Below are 15821 nucleotides of genomic sequence, written 5' to 3' on the forward strand. Positions count from 1 at the left end.
TAAGTGATAGTGTGCTCGATACTTCAGTGTTAATAATTCGATCTTGTCTTCATTTCATCAGGAAAACAAACAGAGCATCTACTGGTTCTGAAAGCCACAGGAAAAGTTATCCTAATCAGAAGTGTTTCATATCTAAATTCTGTGGACCAGAAACAATGGGCCCAGTCCCACTTACTTGGGCAAGCTGTCTCCTTGAAGTCAATGGGCTTACTCACATAAACCAAGCAGGATTTGGCCGTGGTGAATAACAAGTTAAGGAAAAAGCTGTGTTAAAAGAATTTAGTCTTTACAACCAAATAAGAATATGGAAGTCTTAAAAAGAGCATATTGCATTTATTGGCCCCAGAACTCTTAACACAGCAACAATCTCCCAGAGTTCCACTCTTTAAAGTGCTTCAGACTCCATTTATATTATTATTTTTAACATTAATGTACACTTCAGTATAAACACTGTTCATCAACCCAAAGAAATGTATATATTTTTATAAAATTATTTATATTAGGCCAGATTCTGTAGTCACTCTCACCAGTGTAAACTCAAAATAACTCCTGCTAAGTCAATGGAGTTATTTTAATGCTATACCAGGGAGGACGAAAGCAGCATTTGGCCCACTACGTGTATAAACAATACTATTTTATATTTTGTGTATATATCTCACACACCCAATGAATTACCCAGGAAAGCAATCAAATTTAATAAGGACTCTAACAAAGCCAACATTTTTAATTAGCTTTGGCACAGGCCACCCTTCCAGAAGATGCATTAACTTGTAAGCCGTTTTGAACATCATAATAGACAAGAGTAACACAGTGATCAGGGAAGGAGAACCCATATTGCAGTAATTCATACAGTACATCAGAAGACCCAACCCAACGAGGGTACAAATAATTCCCTTATTATGTAATGGCAAAGTTATTTGGCAGGGCATCCAGTCAAGCTGACTGCACCATGAACCTCTGAAATTTTGCTGACAGAGACAGGTTTGTCATTTATTTTAATGTTCTGTAGACAGCCAAGGAACGAGTCCCGAACAGGAAGCCACGGTGTTTCCAAATTTGCTGTAAAGACAAGGAAGAAAGAGCAGCTAAATAATATGAGCTGTTTTGTAAAGCACTGAATACAACAGGCTGGTGGCATTAAAATGTTCCCTTTGATATCTCTGATTATTGAGAGGATTGGATAGTCTTTGCTTTCAGAATGTAATATGATACCAACATTCCACGTTCAACTAAACTACTTTACTATGGTAAATAAAATAATTAAAAAAATTATTGCACATTTTATCATGTTTTGCTGTTGATATGAACTGGGTGAAACCTTGCTATGGGTTGAGTTAAAACCTCAGTGAGATTGATAGGTGTGAATGCACCCTTCAGTTAACATAACTGGAAGGATACATTCATCTCAAGCCCTCACCTATGACAAAAGGAGTATGTGAACCTTCTCAGGAGTTTTGGACTATATGGGTGGAGTGGCTTTTTGTGAGCATTGTTTTGGTGGGGGGCGGGGAGAGGGGGTTTGGTGGACACATGAAAGTTATATTGGCATTTGAGGTATGAAAAAAACTACTCCCCTGACCGATGTAGCTATGCCAACCTAAGCCCCAGTGTAGACATAGCTATGTCGACTGAAGAGTGCTTCTGTTGAGGTGGTTAATGTTGTTCAGGGAGGTGGTGTTCCCACACAGACAGAAAAATGCCTTCTAATGGCGTAGGCTGCATCTATGCTACAGGGCTATGCCAGCCTGTACTGTAGACATAGTGTGTGTGTGTGAGAGAGAGAGAGGAAGTGCGCAAGACCCTGCCTACCTGACAAAAAATGATGAGATAATACAAGTTAAGTCTCCTGTCACCTGAGTGTTTTTTCCCTTATAGGAGAGGATATGGCCCATAGTGTGTTTGATTTTTTTTCTTTCAAAAAAAGAAACAAAACACCAGGAGGAGCAACAAAACATTAACTTGAAGTAATATTACCTGGAACTCTTCCAAAATACAGCGGATGACCCACGTTAGCAGAAAGTGGGGCAGAGGATCCAATGGTGTAGTTGCTCTTTGCATCCACATCTAGGTGCACAATGTTCTGTTTCTGAGTTACTGTAAGGAATTTGGTAAATCAGTAACTTTGCTCCAGTCAAGCATCCACTAGCCATGACCTACTATTTTAAGAAGTGTTTGTCTTGCAGGAATGTGATTTATAGGGGAAGTTTTATTTCATTATATTTCCAAGTCAAACTGACATATACCAAAATACCTATGGGGATGAGAAAGCGTTCAACGTCAAAGTCCAAAGGTTCTCTTCCCTACATGCAATCTTAAATAATTAAAACCTGTTATTATTCTAAAGGGTGTTCTTAGAAAAAACAGCAATGGAATTATTTAGTGTATAAAAGGTTAGGCATTAGATTTGGGCTGCGGCAGTCTTTTTTGTTCTTCCCACCCCTTTCAGTTTCAGAAGAGCAGGCAAGAGGATACAGTACCTGCTATGGAGTGCCACTGTCCATCACATAGAGACTGCTGAGGAGTGACGGATGTCTGGAACTCTGCAGCACCATTATTTCCAGAGGCAGTGAGCTGTAAAACAGTCATTTTTCAAGTTACTAGGGAAAAGAAAGAAGTGACAAAAGAATATCCAACTCTCAACAATTTACTGAACTCACTGACTGGTGCATTTCACCAACACTTTAAAAGGCACAGTCAAAATATTTGGACTCCCAAACAGTCTTCCTTAAAGGAAGGTAGATTCCATTTAAAGAGTCCTAAGAGAGGATAGTGTGTACTCTATACACACATAAATCCACCCCCTTGCCTCCTTCCCCAGGTTTCCTTCAACTCCCCTGAGACACCCTTCGCTATTGAACACGATACTAAAATAGAACTGCTGAGATTCTGCAGTGGGTATGTGCAGAAAGCTACGGAGAAACTACACAGGGAGCTGCACAGAGCAGTCGGTGCTCAATGGTTGCGCTCTTCCTAGCAGCCTGGCAAAGGCTAAGGGAGAAGTGAGGGCACATGGTTCCATGATCCACTGGCCTAAACCCTGGTAGATTTTTGGAGGAGCAGAGTACCACAAGTGCTCCTTGTCCTGAGGAGAAGAGGGTTCTCTGACACTCCCCTTCACCCTGCACTGACTATCATGGAGCTGCCTGATGGAAGCCTGCGTGCATACAATGGAAGCTGCTCATACTGGTATGGTAGCAAATGTAAGGTTCACACTCCACAGAGATGGTTATAAGACACTATCATGAAGTTTTTAAACGTATTTTTAATTTGGTTTTCTTTTGTACGAAGTTAGTTTGGTGTTCAAAGTAAGGTGTCTCTCTTCTTAGTTATGGTAATACAGTTCAAACAGAAATAAACCCCACACTCACCTTTCCTGCTTCCATGTAAACAGTTAAATAGTTGCCTTGTTTGTTTCCAGTATGGAGTAGGACTCCTGTTAGGCTTCTCACACGAATGTTAAATATGATCTTAAATTCCAAACCCATCACAAAAGAGTTATCTGCAGGTGTGAGAAGGGGAGGAGGGAGAATAATTAGAACAGCACATTAAAAAGGGGAAAAGTATCATCTATATATACACACACAACATGGAGCTATATCTGTCTGATATAATAAACTGATAGCTATATGACTATGTCTCTATCCATCTATGTGGATTATATAATAAAGACATAGCTCCACATAGCGATTGCTACACTACTTACCAATGACGATATATCCCCCTTCATTAAAGAAATATATCCCAGGCTCCAAAGAGCCATCCAAACATGGAGGGACCCCAGTGTTCCGATGAGGAGTATTCATGAGCTTTCCATTCATTTTAAAATTTCTCAGGCAACCTACAAAACTCTTTCTTGGTATATTCTGAAAACATATTTAAAAACATGAAGAAATAATAATAATAATAATAATAAATTAATAATAATATAACAATAAATTAGAGCATGCTGGCTATTATTTTAATAACAGATCAGCCAAGCAGTTCTTTAGCATTGTTTGATGGTAGAAAACCCAAGTATGAAATGCACCTAAAGACTGTCCCTGGTACAGTGAAAATGTGTACTATGTCATGAAAGAAATGCCAGTAAACTATGAAAGAGTCAAGCGTGCTAGAAATGTTGAAATCTTGAAAGGGTTATTGCAAAATCTTATTTGTAGAATAGCTGTTTTCCAATGATACATCCAAATGTTGACAATCTAACAGTCTAATTCTGATTTCAAATACTAAGCACTCACCCACCCCCAAACAGCTATTGTGTAGTGATGCACATACCTAACAGGTCATTTTTAAAGATAACAGAGGTAATGCATATCTAAGATTAGAATCAGGTTCTACATCTATAATCCCTCCTAAAATCACAGTGATTAGTAAGTGGGAATCCCTCCATCTGGTACTGAATACTACTAAATCTAGTTTAGCTGGAGACACCTTAAGGATCTGCTGAAGTGAATGCTCTAAGGGGAAAGGGTGCTCTTGGAGAAAAGAGGAATTTGACTTTTGCAGGTAAAGGGGAATCAGGAGCAGCACATGGCTGCAATCAATTTATAGAGTAAAATGCTGATAATTTATGTCAAGCTGAAGGCTGGGCACACAGTTGGGGAAGGGGTGTATGTCTATAATTAGGAATTTGTGGACACTACGTATAGATGGCCTTAGTAATCTAAATCCCTCTCATCATGACTGCCCTTTACAATACTTCAGTGTCTTCATCTGCAGTGCAATGAAAAAAAACACCCCCAAATCTCCATGATTTACCTGTACTTTCAGGGATGGAAGCCCACCCAGATAGACTGGTGGCTTAGTGCTGAAGGTGGAATTACTTGCCAGTTTTCCTTCCCTGGCCCTCAGACCATCAATAATAAGATGGCCATTCTTCCCATCCATATTGAATACCACCTTTGTGGGGGAAAAGCATAATTACCATTAGACACATTGGGTAGAATTTCAAAATCACTTATGTGAGGTAGAAGCACAAGTCCCAATGAAAGTCAATGGAACTTGTGCTCCTAAATCATTTTGGTACTTCTGAAAACTCTAACCATCAAGTTATAGACAGTATAGTCCTTAAATCAGCATGCATTTTTGAGGCTCACTTGAAACTAGCAAAAATAAAAAGAAAGTAGGTGGGCAAAATGTTTTTTCAAATACCTTATCGTTCAAAAACTAGGAGTATTTTGCACAGCATCAGTTATCCAGGTTCCTTGTTTTTCATTACTCCGGTATATAACCAGAGTAATTCCACTGACTTTCTAGATGCCTACGGGCATCAGAATAACGCCTTAAACCATAATGTCTCTATCCTACAGACACATACTACCTACCTTAATGTTCCCTTTTTTGGGGAACTTTCCTAAAGTAATACAAGTATTGTCACAATCCTAACTGCATTAGAACTAGGCCACTGCCGTGAGACTTTTGACAACGAAGACCTGTCATCCACACGAACCTTCAGCAATATGAACTAGCTCCACAAGGTTGAGGTGAATATACTCCCGGCATTTTAAAATGCTGAGCACTTACGGCTGTGCATATTAAGTGCTGGGTCATGTTTTGCAATGGTTCACACAGTTAATTTTGTCCTAAATGTCATAATACTTACAGTATGCCACTGCCCATCATTGTATTTTGCTTTGCTTTTGATTTTAATTTTCTTTCCTCCAGCACCAAATGAAAAGACAAAACGACCCTTTGAAATGTAAAGAGCTATATAAGAGCTCTCAGGCTTATTTCCCACAAAAAAAATCAGTCCTCCCGATGATGCAGTCCGTACGTCTACTGAAAAATGTGACCTTTAGTGGAAAGAGAGGAGCAGAGAAGACATTAAAACGTGGCCTTGTTTTGCTTACTGTCATACCTTTCCAAAACCTTTAGAAAGAGGCAAGGGGCCTGATTCTGCCAGTATAATACCAGTACATCAAAGTGAGATTACTATTAAGTATTTGAATGCTGATGATGTACTCAGTACTGTAGAGAATATAAAGTAGACAAGGCCAGTGGGTATCTTCACTATTTGGTAACCACTGAATTTAATTAAAAATCCTCTCTGAACAGAGGGGCAATATACTGTGTCCTGAATTCTAGTTTTGGCAAATGAAGAGAAGAAGCAACTTTGACAGAAAAGGACACTCTTCTGAAAAACCCGGTCATCAGTCTCCGAGAGTTCCATCCCAGAAACCAGTAACAGAAGCACCCAGTCTGGTCTTAATTGTTGGAATGTAGGGGGAGAGGTTTTGACCTACAAACACAAGTCAATTAATTTGTTAACACAATAGTGGCTTTTGGAATCATAATTATGTGTTACACCATTCACATTTCTGAATGTGGGCTGAAGTTGGCAGATTTAGATTCTTGGATTGTGCCTCAATGTGCACTAAATTCAAGCATCTCATTCCAGGCAACCTGTTCAGCTTTGTTCTGTAGAAACAATGATTGGGAGGAAAAGTTCTCTGTCAAGCCCCTAACAGAACAATCAGGGTGCACCCTATTACTCCCAAAGAGATGCACATGGGGAAATCATAACCCTTAGCACCTAAAGGCTTAAGATTCATTGGAGAATACAGCATTAGAAGTTAAGTGGAGAACTGTCACATTACCTGTCTGTCAGTGATGCCTGGGAAAGTGTATACAGCAAATGACTATTGGGAGTGTTGCCAAACTGATAAGCTCCACTGATGAAATTTAGCTGAGTAGGTAAAGCACAGCTCTTCTGGTCTAGCTGCACTTCGGCACCTGTCAGGGAAGCACGGTACTTTTTCTTCTGTAACTGCAAGGCAGAATTTAAATCTTTAATATGTATAACTGAGATAGTAATTCAATATACATATTTCATAGTTCCCATCAGAATCAGTCAACACCCTCCTTTGAATGGCTAAAGAACTTATCACTCTGGAGAGTTATATATTGAGCATGGGATAAGGAGAAGGGAGAGCTTGTTCCAGATGCTAGGTGGAAAAGGAATAACATCAGTTCCTCAGCCCTGCCAGCTCATGTGGTGGAGCCTAAGCCTGAGAATCAGTGTGGATTGGAGTTTATAGTAAACATAGACATACCTTGAAAATCTTAGAGCTGTTAGGATCTGCTAATTCTTTCAGCAGCATTGGCTGGAGTGACTTGTACATCCTGCAGGCTCCCACGGATACACCAGTCTTCTCAGTATAATTGATTAGATTTTGAACTTGAGGGAGCTGACCTGTCCTAGAATAGGGAATAAACATGAGGAATGAGAATGAGCGCTATAGGAGACCACCCTTTATCATCTCTATTATTTAATGAAAACCACCATATATTCTAGAGCTGCATTGTTTGGACATATAGCCTTACAAGGTAGATCTACTCTCAGTGATAGTCTGTTCAAGGGACATCTACCAATTTTCACCTGTCACAAGAGTATGATTTATATGAGTGATTCTAAACTCTTGGCACAGGCAGATCCAGAATTACTGTTGTAAGAACTTCTATATTTTGTATTAGCATGTGATGTCACCAGGAAATCCCAACCACTTATACAGTAGGTGGCTTATAGAGTCCAGTGCTGTGCCTCTGGCAGCTTTAGCAGGCCAAGACTAAATAAAAGTATCAGCTGCTTCCTGGGGGGGGGAGGGGTGAGTGTGTGTGTGTGGCGGGGGGAATCCTTGAAGATGTTGCATGACCTACAGGGTGGGAAGTTTGTGAAACATGAAAGGAGTCTGTAGTCTGGAGCTCTTGCCTGAAACATCCCACCTCTGCTACAGTCCTACTGCTGAGGTAAGCCACTGCTGTTGCATCCTCAACTGAATTTAGGAGCCTACCAAAAACTACCCACTTGAAAAAATGCTGTTGCCATTGAGAAAAGGGAGCTGGAATACAGTAACTCTGGCAGTGTCACACCTTCTGGACTAGAGTAAGAAGGTGTTGCTGATTAGCGATAGAAGAGGATTGATCAGGGCAAACCTACAGTCTTGCTAAATCAGCCACACTCCCACTCAACTGGATGCCCAAGTGTGAGGGCTAAAAAACTATCAGTTTGTTACTGTGCAACTCTGCCCTGTTGCCAGAAACACTTTTATACCAATCTTCTTTGTGCAAAGGCTAAATCAATGAGAATAAATGTACACATATGTAGGTTGTAAGGTTTAAGGAATCTCTCCAATTTTGGTAAATCACAGATGGACGGACAGGTTAGTATACATGTTGCACAACTTCACAATGCTAAGGCAAAGATTTAATGAAGATAAATACAAACCAAAAATACAACATATTTTTTGTGAAACCACACACACTCATGCACATCCAAACACTCAATAGTCAGTAGAAACAAGCAGGCCCCAGCTGGGAGAATACCTGTGATAGGAATTAACTTAATGAAAGAAAACACTTAAGGTGAAATTTCTCTTCTAAATTGGGCTTGCAAAGATGTATTTACCACCAGGTGGATGTGGAGGGAAAAAACTGAGTAACAAATGGGTAACATAAACCAGCAATCAGGTCTTTTTACAAGTACCCCCATTTATTGATGTAATTATTTATTTTGCATATACAAATGTTTCTTGCTCATGCAATTATCTGGCTGCACATGTATTTTTGATGACTATAATATAGGCAAAGATGTTTGAAAACTTTGGGTGTTGCAATATACGCATTCCAATATAATGATGCTTTTAAACCAAACTTCTAGTGAAGGAATACAATTCAGAGTGATCTTCCAATACATCAAAAGATCAAACTCCATTAAATCTTATAAAAGTGATGAATTGGCCAAATACAGGAATGTATTTGTTGTGCAACAAGGTTATGCATTCAGCAAGGTTTCATGTATCTAGAAGAAATGCAGATTAGTGAGAAGCAATTCCAGTTACTCATAAAGGAAAACAGGACATTTCTCTCTTTACCCCAATGTCTGCTACTGCAAATACTCCCGAGTTAAGTACCTTTGTATAAAGACATTGGAGATGCAGCCTTCAAAATTATCACCACCCAATTTTATAGGTTGACTTAATTTTCTAGACATTCCTTGAGGTTCAACAACCATTGACACAGGCAGGTCATCAACCAGGAGCTTGACCCTGAAACAAGATGGATACAAATAAGAGTGAAAAATTTAGGAAAAACACACTACCAGCTAAATGAATTTTTTTTAAAGAAAGATCTGACACACACATGCCTTCCAGTTACATTTTAATTCTGAATGCGTTTACAGGCCTGGTCTCCTATCGCTTCCATGGGTTTTATACCCGTACTAGTTCACTACTTAACCATATTTAAAATGGTGCAGTACAGTTAGAATGAGAGCAGAACGTCACCTTACATTCTTTGGGTGAGATCGTGGCCTCAGTGAAGTCAACAGCACAACTTCCATTGACTTCAGTGGGGCCAGGATTCTATCACTTATGCCAAAAGGAAACAGAATTTGACAAGTTGGACACTGCTACTACAGAAAAACTCTGAACGTTATCATTAGACCAAGACTTTAATACAATCAAAGGCTATCTTTCAAACCCCTCTTTTTTAGCCAGCACAAGTTTTTATATAACCCTACAGAGACCAGTGTGTTTTAGAAGTCATCTAATTTTCAGTAAATTAGATAAATTTTAGTAAATTGTCTCGTAATCTATATAGGAGATCAATATCGAGAAAATTAGGAGAGATATTACCCTTCCTCCTCAGGCCTGTAAAACAGCTACATTAGATAGGTTTGCAATTTACACTCAAAGATGTGAAGACTATGAGTGTGAGAAGCTGTCCAATGCTATGTCTTGCCCAACCACAGAGAAAGACACGTAGCGCACAGAAAAGCAGATTCAAGCCTTTTGGTTTGAAAGCTCAGACTACCAGTGTTGCTGTGAAGTATAGGAGCTGAACTGGAACTCAGCAGGTATTGACATGCAAATATACAGATCAAGAATCAGCCAATGCTTCAGAATGTCCATATCCACTGCTAGCACAATTCAGAATTTAGTTTTAACTATGTACCGTTTTATAACCAAACATCAGGTCAAAAAAACATTCTACAATCTTCTCTTTCTAACCAAGGCTTGCATTCCATTCAAAAACCAAACACAGAACTGGACTTACATCCTGTCATCTTTGATTACTGACACATAATGCACTGAACCATCTTCATATTTCTTGCTGGATTGTTTTTCCTCATCTGTCATCTTTACGACTACAAAGCCGTCTCTCAGAAAGATGGTAAGAATATTAGGCTAAAAAATAAAATAATCCTATAAAGTTATCATTAAATATAGGCAGCTTCAGGTTTTCCTGATATCACCATGAACCCAAGTCCCAATCGTAAGTCAGCATGGCAGAATGCATTGCTCCCAAGAGTTCTTGGAATCCAACATGGCTCCATGGGAGGAAACCTTCCTTCCCACAAAACTGTTCTGGGCCACCCCAAAAGCTGTACCTCTCCCAGGGTAATCTCCCAAATCATACTACTCCAGAACCCCTGCAATTAACACAGCTCCTGGAGAAGGGAAGAGACCTGCCAGCCTACACCAGACTTTGGGATGCAAAAAAATAAAAACGTTATTTAAACATTTTTTAACTGACTTTTACCAGAGGTAGGGATTGAACTCCCCACCTACTGAATGCCATTGTTTCCTCCAGAAGCACAAGCACACAGGAATTTCTTCTACACTCTGCCCCTCCAGTGGAGTCACTTCTCTCTGCACTTCATATTAGCAAGCAAGTCATTTAATCTCCCTTTACCTAAGTTTACCCATACTGTCTGAGTGCTGTGAATAGTCATGGTTGGAAAATGGGAACATTTTAAGGCAGTGGTTCTCAACCAGGGGTACACGTACAGGAGATTCATCTACTCACCTAGATATTTGCCTAGTATTACAACAGGCTACATGAAAGGCATTAGCAAAGTCAGTACAAACTAAAATTTCATACAGACATTTACTTGTTTATACTGCTCTATATACTATATCAATGTTTCTCAACCTGGGGGGGGGTCATGATTTATTTTACAATTATATGGTAAAAATAAGAAAGTAAGCAATTTTTCAGTAATAGTGTGCTGTGATACTTTCATATCTTTATTTCTGAGTTTGTGAGCTAGTAGTTTTTAAATGAGGTGAAACTTGGGGTACACAAGACAAATCAGCCTCCTGTAAAGGTTGAGAACCACTGTTTTAAGGGAGAGTTTCCACCACAAAAGGTCTATTCTTTTCAATGAAAAATTTCAAAACTCAATTTTTTTGGACCAGATCTTATTGTGAGTAGAATTGGGCAGGAAACAGTTTTCCCATTCTGCAAGAAAGTGAGATTTTGAAAAATGTTCCTGTCCCAAACAGACATGAGTTTTCTTATCCAGAAACAAAAATTAATGTTTCATACCCATATATTGTAATTTAATAATGTTCCACTGGGTGCCAACGTATGAAAGCTAAATCCGACTTGGAAATTGCTGGGAAATGGGAAACCCTCAGCATTCAAACCCAGTATTCCATTCCTGGAGAAAGTTGCAGATCTCACAAGCTAAAAAGCAAAGAGATGATGAATTAGGTTTTCATGTATCACTTTTTTTACTGGACTGCCTAAGATAAGTCTCTCATTCTTTTATTCAAGCTAATATACACATGAATGGACTCTAACTGAAAACATATAACAGACAAATTGAGCGTACAGTACCTGAGTTTCCAAGTACAGAACAAGTATATATACTTTGTCGGCATCCATGGAGTTAATCTTGATTTGAACCAGTGTAAGTAAACTGAGGCCCATTTAGTATGATACACGGCTCTGCTCTGTTTACTGTCTATGTTATCAGAAAAGGCCAGATGATTTTATATTCAAAGACAAAAAGTAGGCAGGCAGGGTCGCTGTCCACATGAATGAACTTTGGCCTGGAATGAATACATTCAGATTTGAATCCCTTTCATTTATCCATTAGGCAGTGAGGCCAAGAGTGCTGTAGTGGCAGCAGACTCAACCACAGTGGAAAGGGAGGAGGAGGAGTGACAAGAGTCTTTCAACAGGAAGTGACTACCACGATCAAACCAAGTGGCATACACAGAGTTGAAAGGGAGTCCCACCCAGTTGGCTGCAGCAGGAAGAATAGTGAAAAGGGCTCTGGGGATGGATTTGCACGTTTGAAGTTGTGACACCCCTGGGATGCAGACAAAAACTCAGAGGATCCATCGGGGTAGGAAAAGGAAGTAAGAGATGACTACCTATGCAGACCGCATACACAATATCACCCAATGCGTTCCGCAAAGCAGAGACAGCTACTGGTCCACTAGTCACATTTTTCAAGATCATTTAAGAATAAAAGTACATAACTTGAAAATCTGGAGTAATGCTAAAAGACTAGAAGAGTGCTAACGCTGTACCAGTATTCAAAAACTGCGAGCGGTATGACCTGAGTAACTATAGCCTGGTTAGCCTGACATCAGACCTAGGCAGATCAATGGAAAAGCTGATACTGGATTCAATTGATAAATAATTGAAGTACAGAAATACAATTAAGGACAGTCAATATGATTTTATGGAAACAAAAGTCTGATCAAACAAACCTGATTCCATGCTTTCATGAGATTACAAGTTTGATTGATAAAGATAACCGCATAGATGTAATATATTTAGACTTTTGTAAGGCATTTGACTTAGTACGTCTGACATTCTGATTGAAAATTTAGAACTATGCAATATCACAGGTTAAATGGATTAAGAACTGGCTGACATCTCAAAAAGTAATTGTCAAAGGGGAATCATCACTGAGTGGGGTGTTTCTAGTGGGGTTCCTTAAGGTTCAATACTAATAGGCCCAACACTGTTCAACATTTTCATCAATGATCTGGAAGCAAATATAAAAATCACTGCTGATAATATTTGCAGATGACACAAAGATTGGCAGAGTGGTAAATAATCATGAGGCCAGAACAGTCATACATAGTGACCTGGGTAGCATGGTAAGTTAGACATTCAGGAACAAGGAACACAAGCCATAACTAAAAATGGAGGGCTGCATCCTGGAAAGCAGTGATTATGAAAAGGATTTAGGGATCACAGTAGACAAACAACTAAGCATGACCTCCCAATATGATGCTGTAGCGAAAAGGGCTAATGTGATACTGGGTTGTATAAACACGGGGGTAGTGAAGAGGGGTAAAGAGGCGTCCACATTTTAAAAAAGATGCTGAAAAGTTGGAGAGGGTGCAGGAAAGAACTGTAAAGATGATTTAAGAGCTTGAGAAAATGCCTTACAGCAAGAGAATAAAAGAGCTCCATCTGTTTAATTTATCAAAAAGAAGATTGAAAGGAGACTTGATTACAGTGTGTAAGTACCTCCACAGGGAGTAAATACTGGGTACTAAAAAGGGCTCCTTAATCTAACAGAGAAAGGTATAACAAGAACCAATGGCTGGAAGTTGAAGTCAGACAAATTCAAATTAGAAATACAGCACAAATTTTTAACAGTGAAGGTAATCCATCATTGGAACAAACTATCAAGGGAAGTGGTGGATTCTCCATTTCTTGATGTCTTCAGATCAAGACCGGATGTCTTTCTGGAAGTTATGCTTTAGCCAAACACAAGGCTGGGTGAAAGTTAATGGCCTGTGATATACAGGAGGTCAGACTAGATGATTTAACCGTTCCTTCTATGAATCCGTGAACAACAAACATATTAAAAGCAACTTTGCAAATTACCTTCCAGTCATTGGAACACTTCCTACTGACACCAATGGTCTCAGTAAAAGTAACAGATGCAGTGACGGGGTTTTTTACATTCTTCATGCAGCCACGGAATGGAGATGTAGAGATATTAAAGCTGGTTTCAGAGAGAAAAATGTAACTTGTTACCTCAATCACACAATAGTACAACAGTCAGTCAATAGAATGATATGAAATAGAAAAATAAAATAGCAGATTCCAAGATGAATCCTTATTGCACACAAATTTTCACTGTCATGTCCTGTCACCCAATTAACAAAGAGCCAGATGATTTTCCACAACTCACAGTTTTTGACATATATATATACACATCACATACAACATACAGAATCTGAACCCAGCCCTCCAATAGGATACAACCAAAACCTTTTACTGATGTCAGTTGAGTGTGTACCCAACAGAAAGGCTGGGCCTGCTGACTTTTTAAAATAGTAACTCACCGTTCCCGCAGAGAAGATGGAATTCCACCCAGGTAGTATGTGGTGAATTTAAAGACATTGATGTTGGCTTTAATCCCAGGATTAATCGAAACTAACTTTTGTCTCCCAGAAATGTATAATTTAATCTGAAATGGACAGATAGTGAGAATTAGTGCACACAAAATAAACAAGAATAATTTAGCACATCAAAATGTGCAAACATAGCATAATACAAATGGTCTAATTTTGTTCTGATTTACACCAGTTTAAATAAAGAGTAACTGCATTGCTTCAAGTGGATTTACACTACATTTTGTAAGTAACAAATGCTTAAAAGAGGTATGTATGCAGATTTTTGTGCATGAGTGGTCTAGCAATGAATAGATATAATCATAGTACTTAGATTATGCATTTTATTTGCAGATCTCAAAGCACTTTTGAAAGAAGAGTAAGTATCATTATGCCTATTTTACATCAAAAGAGACTGAGGTGATGAAAGGTGACGTGACTTTTCTAAGTTCACACAGTGAATCAGTGGCAGAGAGGGAGCAGAACACAGCTCTCATAACTTCCAGTCCTAGCCAATGGAACCCACACCTTCTAGCAAGTGCGGTACCCAAAATTGAGTGGCAAAACTGAATACTCACATGGTTTGGAAGCACTCTGACTCATGAAGTTCTGAGAGTGAGTGACTAGTACCATTGAAAATGAGGTGCTAAGTTTCTTAATTAGCAAAAGTGTGTTCTGTTTCATTTTACTAATAAGTTTGGGTTTCTGCAGTTTTTCCAGCTACAATCAGAACTTGAATTAGCCACGTCCTTCTCAGTGCATTTCCACACACACACACACACGCACGAAAGCTGCATGAACTATTCACAGTAAACAAGTTATTCATCAAATTTAGCCCTCTTGTTTGTGAGCAAATTGTCTACAAACAGGTTGTGATTTCTACAAATTAATATGGTGTTTGAAATTCCATTCGTATTCTATGCAAACATATCTCTGCCTACCAATTGCTTACAGCTGGTTCACTGGGAGTACTGCTTCTGGCTCTTATATTTGAAAGTCAAAATTGAGCTGTTTTGATTGGACACATAGGTCACATCTTGACTGGATGAGAGTGACTTTTAGAATTAGGTTTCTGACTTAAGTACTCATGTATATGAATTCAAGATGTGCCTTTTGTGAATGTTCTGCAATATTCTCCTAAAATTTGCTGTTTAGGCATATATTCCTGCCAGTAAACATAGCTCTTAAAATATCCAAGGAAAGCTGAACAAAAAAGGGACACAGACAAGCAAAATCATTTTAAAATTTGAACGTATGTTCACAAATAATTATTTGTAGTATTTCCCGAGCTCTAATTTATACATACATAAACCCATACACCATTGTTATTTTTACTTTTCAGTCACATTTTCTTATTGTTGAAAAATCTGTCTATTTTAACAGTAGAGTTTAACTATACTTTTGGCCAAAATAATCATCAATAAAGGGATTTGATTATGTGTTTCAAAGCAGACTTCATATAAATAGCTCCACAAAATAGCACAAAATGCTTTTAAGCTGATGAGATAAAAAAGCGGTTGTATAAAGGTCAGTTAAAAGTTTTTTCTTAAAACTGATCTGATAAAAATACCAAGCTAAACATTAAAATAATGTTGGTATTTGCAATTAATATGATAATCCTTAACTAAAGCAATACTGTCAGGGTTTCCTCCCCACTCTGAACTCTAGGGT

At 38.8% G+C, this 15821-nt stretch overlaps 1 protein-coding gene across 1 annotated transcript in view; it reads right to left on the reverse strand.

Annotated features, from left to right (window-relative positions):
• Positions 1 to 313: 313 nt before the first annotated feature.
• LAMA3 (laminin subunit alpha 3) overlaps positions 314 to 15821 on the reverse strand; it is a 190989-nt gene continuing 175481 nt past the window's right edge. Inside the window, exons 65-78 of the mRNA XM_084621252.1 lie at positions 14103 to 14227; positions 13639 to 13759; positions 11326 to 11466; positions 10051 to 10181; positions 8907 to 9041; positions 7050 to 7194; positions 6594 to 6763; positions 5600 to 5789; positions 4756 to 4896; positions 3704 to 3863; positions 3369 to 3499; positions 2478 to 2571; positions 1975 to 2094; positions 314 to 1059 (exon numbers count right to left, since the gene is read on the reverse strand). Of these exons, the coding sequence (XP_084477378.1) occupies positions 914 to 1059; positions 1975 to 2094; positions 2478 to 2571; positions 3369 to 3499; positions 3704 to 3863; positions 4756 to 4896; positions 5600 to 5789; positions 6594 to 6763; positions 7050 to 7194; positions 8907 to 9041; positions 10051 to 10181; positions 11326 to 11466; positions 13639 to 13759; positions 14103 to 14227 (1950 nt within the window). The 3' untranslated portion in view covers positions 314 to 913. The remainder of the gene's footprint in view (positions 1060 to 1974; positions 2095 to 2477; positions 2572 to 3368; positions 3500 to 3703; positions 3864 to 4755; positions 4897 to 5599; positions 5790 to 6593; positions 6764 to 7049; positions 7195 to 8906; positions 9042 to 10050; positions 10182 to 11325; positions 11467 to 13638; positions 13760 to 14102; positions 14228 to 15821) is intronic.

The sequence above is a fragment of the Lepidochelys olivacea genome (genome assembly GCF_965140295.1).
Source record: "Lepidochelys olivacea isolate rLepOli2 genome assembly, chromosome: 2".
Classification (NCBI taxonomy): Eukaryota; Metazoa; Chordata; order Testudines; family Cheloniidae; genus Lepidochelys; species Lepidochelys olivacea.